The sequence below is a fragment of the Corylus avellana genome, chromosome ca5 (assembly GCF_901000735.1).
Source record: "Corylus avellana chromosome ca5, CavTom2PMs-1.0".
In the NCBI taxonomy this organism is placed as follows: Eukaryota; Viridiplantae; Streptophyta; class Magnoliopsida; order Fagales; family Betulaceae; genus Corylus; species Corylus avellana.
In genome coordinates this window covers 34892419-34904758 of record NC_081545.1, presented here as the reverse complement: position 1 = coordinate 34904758, position 12340 = coordinate 34892419, and the positions used below count along the sequence as shown (strand labels likewise).

The following is a 12340-nucleotide window of genomic DNA, read 5'->3' as shown; positions in this document are numbered from 1 at the left end:
AAGTGATGTTTAAGGTTGATTGTCAAATTACCTCTATGCTTTTCTTGGCAACCAACCAAAGAAAAAAATGTAAAGGAAAAATGGGAATTCTTGGTAAGCAAATATCAGTACCAAAAAGTGGAAAAACACATAATAGGGAGAGAAGAGTAACGCTATGTACCATTTTTTTATCCTCCTAAAATCCTCTTAAAGCTGATGTGATTTTTAAAATCACCATTAAATTTTAGATGAATGATATTTGAATTTTGATCAAATGATGATTTTAAAAGCCACATCAGCTTTAGAAAAATTTTAGAAGAATAAAAATATAGTACATAGCATTACTCGGGAGGAAAATAGTAATACCCAAAAGTTTTGGTCTGTCTGCATATCCAAAAGGAAAGAAGCCCCCGTTGGACTTCATTACAGCCCAGGTAGCAAAACCCAACGAAAAGGTGCCTAACAATTTCTAAATGGCAACAATGAGAGGTTCGACATGGAAGTGTGGAACCCATTAAATCTTGGGCTTGCATCCTTGACTACAAAATGGTGCATTACTTTCATTGGTCCAAATAGAATGCAGGTGAGTTCAGAGGAGACGATTGATGATCTCATCTCTATCCGCCGATTGCGCAAATCAAGATCTTTTTCAATCATTTCTTGTCCGCGTTCACCTATACCGACAACCATCGCCCACTATTATAGTATAATCGATCATGCACAAGGACAGAGACACCCATCACCGACTTCTCTTTTTTTCTTCGGCCCCATAGAGAAAAAAGATTTATTTCTTTGACGGTGCTTCTTCAAAGCCACAAGATGTTAGTGGACATGTGTTGGCCTACGCTTGTCCTGGTTGCCATAGTCACTGTCACCCTTTTCTCCAATCTCGAATCTTGTTCCCAATATTAATCAGAAGGTCAACATCAATATGTTGGGTATGCTTCGTTTATCACCATTGCTCACTTCATTTTAGGCACTCTCTAGCAGTAGATGCTTTGGAGGGTGTAGCTAAAAATAATAAATGAAGATGCTTGCCAGTTTTTATAACCGATACATAATCGTGTTGGAGAATATATTTTTATATCCCGCGCAATAAAATTGCATAAAGTTTGAACATTTATCAGTTAGACGGGATATGCAATAGGCAGAGCATTATGTGAAAAGGAACCAAGTTTGACCAGCAGATTTAACCGCTAAAAGAAGACAAATTAATGAGGAAAAGTCAGTGGTAAAATCTGAGAGCACGTGACGCTCATGAATATCTGCTTCCTTATGTCCCATATCCGAGAAGATGAGCAAGTGGATAACAGTGAACTATGTCTCTGCCCTCTGGTTATTGGCTCCTATAAATGAGAGTGGTCTAGCATGAGCGCCAGTTGGGCTGAACTCAGAATGGAGGTTAGGAGAGTATTGGTAAATGGGTTCTTGGTTTTTTGTGTTCTGGGTGCGGGAGGTGAGGTGCTGAAAGGCTCAACAACTTGTGAGTTTCCAGCAATCTACAACTTTGGGGACTCAAATTCAGACACTGGCGGCATATCAGCAGCATTTGAACCCATTCGTGCGCCATATGGTGAGGGATTCTTTCATAAACTGGCTGGAAGGGACTCAGATGGCCGCCTCCTCATAGACTTCATAGGTACAAACATTTCTACACCATCTCCCTCTCTTTCATTCCTTAGTAAAAAGCATAGATTCAGGGCGGTTGTCTTTTCTGATAAAGCACTTAAATTGAGTAATTCTATGCACAGCTGAGCACCTGAGGCTACCATACTTGAGTGCATACTTGAATTCACTGGCAACAAATTACCGGCATGGTGCAAATTTTGCCACGGGAGGATCAACCATTAGAAGGCAAAACGAGACCATATTCGAATATGGGATTAGTCCATTCTCTCTTGACATCCAGATTGTGCAGTTTGAACAGTTCAAAGCACGCACCAGTGATCTCTACAACCAAGGTCCTTCCCTTAAATATGCTTCAACTTCCATCTTTCTTGGTACTAATATTACTTGTTTATGATCTCCAGCCAAGACACCCGCTGAAAGAAGCAATCTACCAAGGCCCGAGGACTTCTCCAAGGCTCTTTACACATTTGACATCGGCCAGAATGATCTTTCCGTCGGTTTTCGAAAGATGAGCTTCGACCAACTTCGTTCAGCAATGCCAGACATTGTCAACCAATTAGCCACAGCAGTCCAGGTGAGTAACAATGTTAAAAGGATTGCTTAAATAAGAAGATTGTGAGAATTGAACATGTTTTTAATGGAGGTGGCGACTGTAATTGATTACTTTCAGCACATATATAAACAAGGGGGGAGGGCATTTTGGATACACAACACAGGGCCTATTGGATGCTTGCCAGTGAACCAGTTTTACACGCTTAATCCACCGCCTGGCTTCCTTGACGAGCATGGCTGTGTCAAGAATCAAAATGTCATGGCTGTAGAGTTCAACAGGCAGCTCAAGGACAGAGTGATCAAACTGAAGGCAGAGCTACCAAATGCAGCAATAACATATGTGGATGTCTATGCTGCAAAGTATGGACTAATCAGCAATGCAAAGAGTGAAGGTATTTATAATAATCATTGTTGCATTATTTAATCACTTCCATATTCCTCTAAAGTTTACCATCTTGCTTGTGAAAAGCTTGCAATTGGGTTTCTACCTTAAGGCTATTGTAACAATCATTCAAAGGAAAAGGGTCAATTATTTTACAAAAGTTACTTCTTTTACAGGATTTGCCGATCCTCTGAAGGTCTGCTGTGGGTATCATGTGAACTACAGCCATGTCTGGTGTGGGACAAAAGCAATTATAAATGGTATTGAAGTCTATGGTGCTTCTTGTGGAAACCCTTCACAGTATATTAGCTGGGATGGCGTACACTACTCTCAGGCAGCTAGCCAATGGTTTGCTAATCATATACTTAATGGTTCCCTGTCAGACCCACCAATTCCAATTACCCAAGCATGTCAAAGGCGTTAGCATGAGTAAAAACATCGGGAATTAGTACTATAGGAGTATCACAAGAATAAAATTTTGAAGTCTTGACAAGTTCAATCTCTACCAGATAGAAACCAGAATCTTAAGCTCATCCACTGTGTTTTTGAATCATGGCATTTGCCTCAGTTGCTTATCAAAAACTAGAGAAGCAAAATTGGTCTATCACAGTATTTGCAAATGGGCAGCTAATTTAGTCTTATGATCTCCACTGTGAAACTTTCTTTCGATTCCATTATTATGCTTAAGATTTCCAAAACTAGTCTGAGACTTGCATTACTTTTTTTCATTGTGCTAATGTTAACTTGTCAAGAAGCCCCTTGTTTATTGATGCCTTTTTGAACTGGAAAAGCCAACAAGCTATCATCAGCATCATGCTGCATTATGCCTAATATAATAGAGTGTGATCTTCATTGCTCGTCTTTGTTGTACCATATTGCCTTTATTTGCCTAAACTCCATCATTGGCCCTAGGATGGGCAACCAGAATACCCATCCACAAGCCACCGGCACAATAATCTTAACCCCGTCTCTTGGCATGTTAGAATATTATTTAAATGATTAACTTTGTCATTTTTTTTATTAGTTTAAGTTTTTAAGATAATTGTTGATTCAACATAGTATCAGAGCAAATGTCTTAAGTGTCAACCATATCTCCATAATTTACCTCTTATTTTAATTAAATATTTTACGTCTTGAATACTCCTTATTGAGGAAGAAGTGTTATAATATTAATTTGATTAAATTCATTTTTCTTATTAATTTAAGCTTTTGGAATAACAACACACTTCATGTACGATGATTGTCCCAAACTTGACAATTGTCAAAATATTAATTAAAGAGTCATGGTACACATCATTCTCTCAGTCATCTATTTTACAAATTTATCATTAAATTTATGAAACTTATATATAGGTCTTAAAAATTCAATGATTGGTTTACTCATTCACTATTCAGAGATAGGTTAAAAAAAAAAAAAAAAAAGGGACGAAAAATGATTTTTATCATTTCTCTCTATTAATTTTACTATTTTCTGTCATTTAGCTTTTAAGAATGATTAGTGTTTAACATAGTATCAAAACCGTATTCTTATCTTATCCCTCGTGTCTTTGACTATGAAAATGATTGCGATTTGAGGGACAAATGAAAGGAAGGTGTTGGAGGGATTTGGTGAATTCATAGTAGTTTTTTTAACAAAAGAAACGGATATAATAATGTTATTAATCTTAAACTATTTCGTATAAATTGGAATTTGATCATAACAGTTAGGAGTCCATTGACCTTGAAATTTTGTCCTAGAAGATTTTATAAGAAGCGAAAGTAATTTATAGTGAAAATATAAAATAAAAAAACAAATATAGCCTAGCTTACCATTACATTGTTGCACACAGCTGGAAGGAATAAATATGCTATATAACATAAAAAGTGAAGATATTACAAAACCATCTCCAAATGACCATAAGAAAAACAGAGGCCACGTTAAAGGTCAGGTTAAAAATGCTACATAACAGGTTAGATTTATACAAGGCTATAAACAGCATGAATTCATTGACGATGTCCATCAGGCAGAGCAACCACCTTGTGGAAGGGTACTACCCTTTGAGGCAAGGCTCCCTCTTCCTCATCATCGTCAAATTCCAGTATATAACTGCCCAACCAAAAACAAGAATAAGCATAAGACAATAAAGAATTGGGTGAAAAAATAGTCGGGTTTCGATCTAACAGAAATTTGAGACATTTGGGACCCAATTGGCAAATCATCATTCTAGTTCATTTTCCGGATCTCCAAAAAAAGAAAGGACTTCTGTAAAGAACTAAGCCAGTTTGTTTCCTTTGAAAATGTTAAAGAATCTGTTATCTTTGTGATACGTTTACCACTTTGGGGAATACTGATAAATCAAATCACATGAGAAGCTGTGGTTTTAAAAACTGTGAGACTCACAACCTATCCCTAAAAGAGAACTAATCACACAAACTGAGGTGATCATTTTGTTTTTATTTGGTTCCCAAAGATCAATCACAATGCACTTTTTTCAAATCCAGGACACTGAGGATGAAACACAAAGAAAGGATATTACTTACTCCTCCAGCTTCCTCTGAAAATATTTCGAATAGTTGAGAGTAGCCAAACATGCGCAAAACAATTAGTAGTTAGATCCATGCCAAACTTGTTTGTTCAAAGGATAAGAAAATCAGAAGATTGGAATTCAAAGGAAAAGAACAATAACTTCTGCTCAAGTACACCAAAGTGGATGGAATAATTACCTTGCGATGGCCATTGACAACTGTTGCCTTATAAAGTGCAGTTGTTCCGGGATAGACAGCCAAGACTTGGCTTCGAGGAGGGAAGTCTGTGGCACTAGAAGGATCATTTCTCTTGGGGAAAGGAATAATACTTGAGACGGGAAGCTTGTACTTTCTAAGAGCACCAAGAAAAAAGAAAATGAAAAATGTCACTCTGGGGAGTTATTTCAATTATGCAGGAAAGGGGAATAAATAAATAAACCATATAATACTTTTTAACAACAAACAGATAGACAACCAGCACTCGTCATTGCTCGGCCAAAGAAAAGAAAATATTTAGAAAACATTAAGGAAGAAAGCCAGCACTAATGATCCCTGGGCAACCTAGCTTATCAAGAACCACATAAGTTCCAGTCTTAAGCCTGAAAGACTAATCCAGATTTATTAAATATTTTTAAAAGGAAAGTTTTATCCAGCAACCACCACATAGCAGCTCTCCATGCAAAATCTGCCTGCTTACAAAGAAAAGTAAGTTTAACACTAAAATGGATAAGTCGCAAAGGGGAATCAAAGAGGTGAAAGAAAAAAGAACAGTTGAAAAAAATTATTTTCTTTTTTCTTGGATGTAGTCTAATTTTGTTTTTATGAATAATAATTTATTAGAAGAAGAAGCAAAGCTCTTGTACACAAAGAGTATACAAGAGAGCAATCACCCTATTGGGCTCGAAAATCTAAAAAGTTAATAAGATTTACAAGATTAGAAGGAAAAATAAGAACATAAGTAACAGACCAATCTAAATGAAATCTCAAGAATGAGGATTTTAATCGTAGCACATAAGAGTCACGATCCTCAAAAAAGTGCTGATTTCCTTCTCTTCAATGCTCCAAATTAGTAAAGCAAAGATAACTTTCCAGATGGCTCTTGGATGTAGTCTAATGCCAATAATTATTACTACATACAATTTGTTTATGCCAGTAGAAAGTATCACTAAGCCAATGGCATAAGAGGCATAAGAGGTGCTCCATGTGAGTCAGATGGCATGCATCGGTAAACCATGTAACCATGCAAAATAATGGGAATAGAAAGATATCATATAAGTATCTAAAGAGATGTTAGATGAAGAGCATCAAATTGGAGTCAATAAAAGAAAGTAACCTTTGCCCACCACCCTCATCATCATCACCCGGTTCCTCATCTAGTACTTCAAATCTGCACATAGAGGCAGTCCTTCGTAAGCATGGAACAAAGTAGTTTCTGAAGGTAAGAAAACAATGTAGAAGAGTAGTATTCTCCTCACCTTTTTGTTCCATCCTAATTACTGACAGCACAAGTTAAATGCAATAATAGGTTAAAAGTAAACCGAGCTGCTTGATGTTGGCTCCACAACAAGCTCATTCAAGTTTCTACACTAATCCAATCTAGCCTATCCCTAGTGGCTTCTCTGCTCAATGAGTAAAACCCAAGCAGGCTCATGTGCTACTTTGGTATGTGAATATGGAGCATCTATATCTCAAGACTTAGAAACATATATTCATTTGATCACATTCTACTTAATCACTAGAAAAGCTATATTACACATAAGGCCTTCATTCATTTTGAAATAAGTTCATAAAGAGCTTTAACTTGACCTTGAGCCAGGCATTTATCACCAGGCAATTGAATTGGGGCCAAAATCAAACTTGATAAATAAGTGGCAAAGTTATCACAAGAGCTTGGCATATTTCTTTTTCTTTTTTTGAGCTAGCCTCAGGCTCAAACAACATAATCATCATTTGACGAGCCACTCCAAACAGGTAATCGGTTATCATGATAAACTTGAAACAAATTTTCTAATTCTTCATCAAAGATAAAATCATGACGTGTAATGACATATCTACTGGAAATAAACTTACTCTCTTGTCTCCTTATCAAAATGCAAAACTTTTACAACAAACCACTCGTCCTTATCAGCATCATCTGGTGTGACTTTAGCTGCCACCTGAAGTAACAGTACACATTAATTAAACAGAAGTGCACAAAGTATCATCCAAGTGAAGAATTTGTTCACCAAAAGCAGTAATATAGTTGCATTAATGACTATCATACTACTGCATACCTGTTCACCCTTTAAACTTGCATAAGCCTCAAGTTGGCTTCGCACATTAGTGGGTATCCTCGAAATTTCTGAATCAGTCTTCATTCTTTTCCTTTTCTGATCACTGCCTTCTGGAATTTATGTACTGTCAGCTAAATGAACAGAGTGTAGAGTTTCCATAACAGCAAGACAAGCATCTTTTTGGAATCACCCATCAATATGTATTTTATCGGCTTTATGTTTTATATACACTAGCAAAGCTGTATGAGTTGATGAAATTTAATTGCCATATCATGCATGTTATTTTTCACTTATTTCTGGGCAGTTCCTCACTCATCTTAGCATAACTTGCATTCATCTACCAAAACTTGATAACATGCCATATCCCATGTTGTTAATGTAGCTATCTATTACAATGAATAAGCATAGTTATCACAGTCCATGATTAGAAACAGGATTCAAAAGTGCTGTTGAAAATCTAGTTCTGTGCTTCTAATTAACTAATTAACACACCTGAATTATTCTCATGATATGCCCTGCATTAGATTCCATTCTCTGTATAGAAGGAATTAAAAATATAACAAAAACATATCTTCTATTCAAAGAGCACATGAGAATTGGTAACTGCCTCCAACGAATCAATAGAACTTCAATCTAATATGATTAGGAGTTTATTTATCTCATCAACATATATGGCATATGTGCCTTTCTACTGTTCTATTCCTTCATGTCAAGTTCAGATGTGTAGCTCTACATGGCTAGTAGAACACTTAAAACATGAAAGCTTAATCAAGAGGTTACCGATCCATGACTCCTTATGGCTAGTAGAATACGTAGAAAGTGTTAAAAAAAAAAAAAAAATTAATTAATTTTTTTTGAAAAAAAAAGTTAAAGAAAAGCCAGGGTCATTTACAAGATGGTTATTTATTATTGAAAACTTAAAATATTAAAGCTTAATCAAAAGGTGACAGCATTCACAATTGTTTTTATAAGAACAAATCTCACAGCACTGAAATTCTAACACAAACCTATCCTTCTTCGTGGTTGCCCTGGAGGTCCGGAAGGCAGTAGAGCATCAAGTTGACTTAACAACAAGTTGGAGACACTGCAGCAAGTAAAATACTGAGAATTATTTAAGGTGCAAAACATGCTTCTTACTAATATTACCAGTTTTATAAAATTAAAAGGAAAAATAAAATTAAAAGTGGAACTTATCAGAGTTATAAAAGATAGAATGAGCATACGTTACTTCATTCTCTGACAGGTCTTTTGCAAGAGTATACAGATGTCTCAACTTTGATAATGAATTATCCCCAGACTTCTCAACCAACTCAGGAGCTGCATCAACATAAAAAAAGAAAAAAAGAAAAAAAAAAGGATATAAGAACTGGCTACATAAGAAAAACAGAACTAGATTGTAATTGTGGAAGAAAACTGGATTGCATTGTACTGTAGTGATGGAGACAATGAGATGGTAGGGGTGATATGCGGGTACCGGGCTGGCAATGACAATAGAAATGGTGGAATAGGTAAATGGTTGAGCTTGAGATGGTAATAATGGTGTAAGATGATCACGCTGATAGTGGGATGGTGGTAGCACCGGTGTTAAGAGCTACTAACAAGATGGTGGAAAGGTTGTTCCCCACTAGAAGCAAAGTAATTGTGTAATAGTTAAGGAAACGGTGACTGCAGAGGCTGACAATTATGGTGGTGGCAGCAGTGTTGTTGATTCTACCCCCAGAAAAAAAGAATTAATGGAAACCTTAAAAACAACAAAAAGTAGAAATTATAGTAATATAAAGTAACAATTTATTGAATTATTTCAGCATCAACCAATCATTTAGGTAGAGTGCGGACTTAGCCTATGATCACCTTGAAGGCAGGGGGAGGGAAATGAAAGTGGGAAAGAGAAGGAAAGAAACTGTGTGACCCCCCGCCCTCCCCCCTCCAGGGCCCACCATTTTTCTCATCCCAATGTAGGAGACAATGGAGAAAGAGGCGAGCAAAGAGTGTGTTTCAATTGTTAATAACTATTGGGCCCACTACATTCTTTACTCCAATTCATTTTTCCCTAGACAACCAAACACCTAAAAGGAAGCTGAACTTCCCTAGCTCCTTTCCCTTCCCTTTCCTCTGTCATCATGTAAACAAATACAGCCCAAGGGGACAGCAGCAGCTACAGAGTCGGGATAATAGTAATGATGTTGATAAAGGTATTCACCATTAATAGTATCCTTTTTTTTTTTTAATTAGTAATCAAAGTAATAGTATCCTTAAATGCTTAATGAAGTAAGTTTGAGATGTTTGCCGGACAATCTTTTATAAAATTAAATTTTACTGAATTTTATACACAGTTACTGAGACATAAAAGGGAAGAAAGAGCACCTTTAGAAAAGAGAACTTTAGTCAATTTAAAAGCTTGGTTGCTTTTTTATCATAGTTTTGTTTTGTTTTAGTTTATTTAAATTTATTGAACAGATCTTCACATTTTCCAAAAATTTATGAGGATACCAACACAGATGAACTACCATAAACGAATTAGGATTCTCTCCAGTTCATTTGAACTGGATAATATCCAGTTAGTTATATTGGAGGGGTATTTTTGTCCCCTCAAAAAGTGAAAAGACAAAAATCCCCCTCCAATATAACTAACGGGATATTATCCAGTTCAAATGGAATGGAGAGGATCCTGTTCCACCATAAACACGTTCCTCTAACTTTTTTTCTCAAAATACCTGAGCAAAATTTGAAGTTTTCAATAATTCTTCACATATTCCTATTTGGCTCAGTCTTGTTTTCATAACTGGTAATAATCCATATAATGGAAGTATATATACATATAGAAAGAAACAAATACCAAAAGCATGACACGGAAGCTAATCTGTAAGAATTGATAGGAGCCAATGAGTACTAGTATATCTCTTACACAAAGGTTGGAACTGACATAAAATTTATCCTTTTACAGCTCTTCTAAAACCAATTATCTTCCTTCTAGTTTTCATGTTGAACTACTTTATAATTGTATTCCGAAACTGAATCAACCCCATTGCTTGTCCCACCTTTCAAAAATGCAAATGGAACAATTCCCAAGTAGTCGACTTGAAAAAAGATTCAAACTTGAGAATATTATGGTTCCATAGACAAGAAAAAAGCAAAGGAAATCACTGCATTGCTTAAAAAAAAGGTCCTTAAGAAATTAGATTCCTTATTTAAGTATTGCTACACTTTTTTATTACTTCCCTTCTTTTTTTTTTACACCAGATCCAAATGGATGATAACTGCAGTATTATAGCAGTGCTGCACCTTTCCTACATGTAACAATTTATCTTAAGGTTGAGTTAAAACACATTCTATTTTCTTATAATGTAGTATCTTATCATTTTTTGCCTTTCAGGAAATAGTTCAATATAAAGAAACTGGCAATAAAAGGCAATATGTGATTATGATGATATCTTTTATGACAAATAGATCTTTGAAGATAACTATAAGAGGTCCATGTAAAAAGATGTAACACTGTCAATATGTGACAATGGCTGTACACCTGGAAATAATCATCAGTGTATTTGAACTGGCTACTCATTTATTGTCCTAATGCACATTAGCAATGCAATTGCTATCCCTACCAAGCATCCTCAGTGGGTGAGAAGTAATTTGCGTGGCATATATAAAATAAATAACACAGCGACCTCTCTTGTCATCTTAAGTCCACTTTCATTTATCACTTCTGGGATCCCAACAAAGATGAGCTTCTTAGGACCCTAAAGATGGTCTACTATGAACCCATATCACCCAAATTAGGCACCTCCACAGACTGAGCACAAATTTATTACTTTAAACAACAAAATGTAGCTAAGCTGCAACTGACCAGCTAGTAATAATATACAGACTAACAGTAATAAATCCATAATAGATAAACAATTTATCATTCTTTCACACAAACAACCACAAATGCTCATGAATATGCAATGCAGTGATGTTCCAGAATCTGGTGACCAATTCCAGGTCCACACTCTACAAATTTTAATCCTATGATCAAATAACTCCTATCTGGTGGACTTTTCCAAAAACAAACACCCATATGGTAACTTACACTTCCCAACCTCAAGTTAATAAAAACTACCCAACCATCCCTTCAAAACCTATCCACATTCGAGGATGAAAAACCATGTACTCAACAAAGCTCATAATCTGAAACAAATCCACCAAGCTTACCTCATAAGCAACAAACTTCAACCAAATTCATCTAAAAAATAATAATTAAAAAAACTTAAAACACAGAAAACCCATAACTACAAAAAATCTAAGGAAGAGCACCAGTATTTACTAATCCAACAGAAACCCACTAATCCAAGCTACCCAAAGCTAAAGATAGACAATCAAATTGACCCCTTTTTTCTGGGTTTTCTTCTTTTTGGGTCAATGAGTTAAAGAGGGACTCACTAGCTTGGAGCTTCTTGTGCATCTTGTTGATCTCGACCAGCACGTCCTCTTGCTCTTTCCTCAACCGATCGAGCTCCTTCGAGTGCTCCAAGATTCCAGCAATCTCCGGTGACGACATCGTTTCTTGTCGCCGAGTTCGATTCCGAACTTGATTTTACTCTACAATTTCACTACGATCATCTCCAGCGATGAAGTTATTCCGTGGAATCAAGAAAAAAATTTAGAAAACAAAGGGCTTTTTCACCTGAGAAAACTACAAGAGCATTGTTACTGTAATTTGATCATTATTAAACAAAGCTGAGAAAAATATCTGTGTTATTACTATAATTTTGAATGATTGGGCAATGAAAACTTATTATTAAAAGAAAATTCAGAAATAGAATGGGGGGAAAACGCCAGAACGACGTCGTTTTTCTAACTTCCTAGTTGTTGTTTTGGAGTATAAAACCTGTTCCAGGAAAAAAAAAAAAAAATTGTGGATAAAGTGCTCAGATTTTTTTTTTTTTTTTTTGAAAAAAAAGTGGATAAAGAAGATTTGTCAACGGAATCTTGTGTGGTGGTTGACACGTGGCACAACAACAAGTAGGGTGTTTCGAATCCC

At 36.0% G+C, this 12340-nt stretch overlaps 2 protein-coding genes across 3 annotated transcripts; one reads left to right on the top strand and one right to left on the bottom strand.

The window, feature by feature from the left end:
• The first annotated feature begins 1269 nt into the window (after positions 1-1269).
• On the top strand, positions 1270-3399 carry LOC132182908 (GDSL esterase/lipase At5g14450-like). The gene is made up of 5 exons (XM_059596277.1): positions 1270-1618; positions 1731-1940; positions 2010-2182; positions 2279-2552; positions 2719-3399. The coding sequence occupies exons 1-5, from the start codon at positions 1348-1350 to the stop codon at positions 2964-2966; spliced, it is 1176 nt and encodes a 391-aa protein (XP_059452260.1). The 5' UTR covers positions 1270-1347; the 3' UTR covers positions 2967-3399.
• A 973-nt stretch (positions 3400-4372) lies between these two features.
• On the bottom strand, positions 4373-12055 carry LOC132182883 (SAGA-associated factor 29 homolog A). Of its 2 annotated transcripts, none has more exons than XM_059596248.1 (9): positions 11740-12055; positions 8544-8637; positions 8328-8404; positions 7321-7427; positions 7118-7203; positions 6381-6434; positions 5246-5399; positions 5063-5076; positions 4373-4628 (listed from the first exon to the last, which is right to left on the bottom strand). In XM_059596248.1, the coding sequence occupies exons 1-9, from the start codon at positions 11855-11857 to the stop codon at positions 4526-4528; spliced, it is 807 nt and encodes a 268-aa protein (XP_059452231.1). In that variant the 5' UTR covers positions 11858-12055; the 3' UTR covers positions 4373-4525. The 2 variants fall into 2 exon arrangements, with proteins under 2 accessions (XP_059452231.1, XP_059452230.1); XM_059596247.1 differs by having other exon boundaries at positions 7321-7430; positions 11740-12054.
• Positions 12056-12340: the final 285 nt, after the last annotated feature.

Coding starts and splice junctions, on each gene's coding strand:
- LOC132182883 (XM_059596247.1), bottom strand. CDS start 11,857: ATGTCGTCACCGGAGATTGCTGGAATCTTGGAGCACTCGAAGGAGCTC. Junction 6,435..7,117: donor TTTGATAAGGAGACAAGAGA/GTAAGTTTATTT, acceptor CTCTATGTGCAG/ATTTGAAGTACTAGATGAGG. Junction 5,400..6,380: donor GATGAGGGTGGTGGGCAAAG/GTTACTTTCTTT, acceptor TGGTGCTCTTAG/AAAGTACAAGCTTCCCGTCT.
- LOC132182908 (XM_059596277.1), top strand. CDS start 1,348: ATGAGCGCCAGTTGGGCTGAACTCAGAATGGAGGTTAGGAGAGTATTG. Junction 1,619..1,730: donor CCTCCTCATAGACTTCATAG/GTACAAACATTT, acceptor TTCTATGCACAG/CTGAGCACCTGAGGCTACCA. Junction 2,553..2,718: donor CAGCAATGCAAAGAGTGAAG/GTATTTATAATA, acceptor CTTCTTTTACAG/GATTTGCCGATCCTCTGAAG.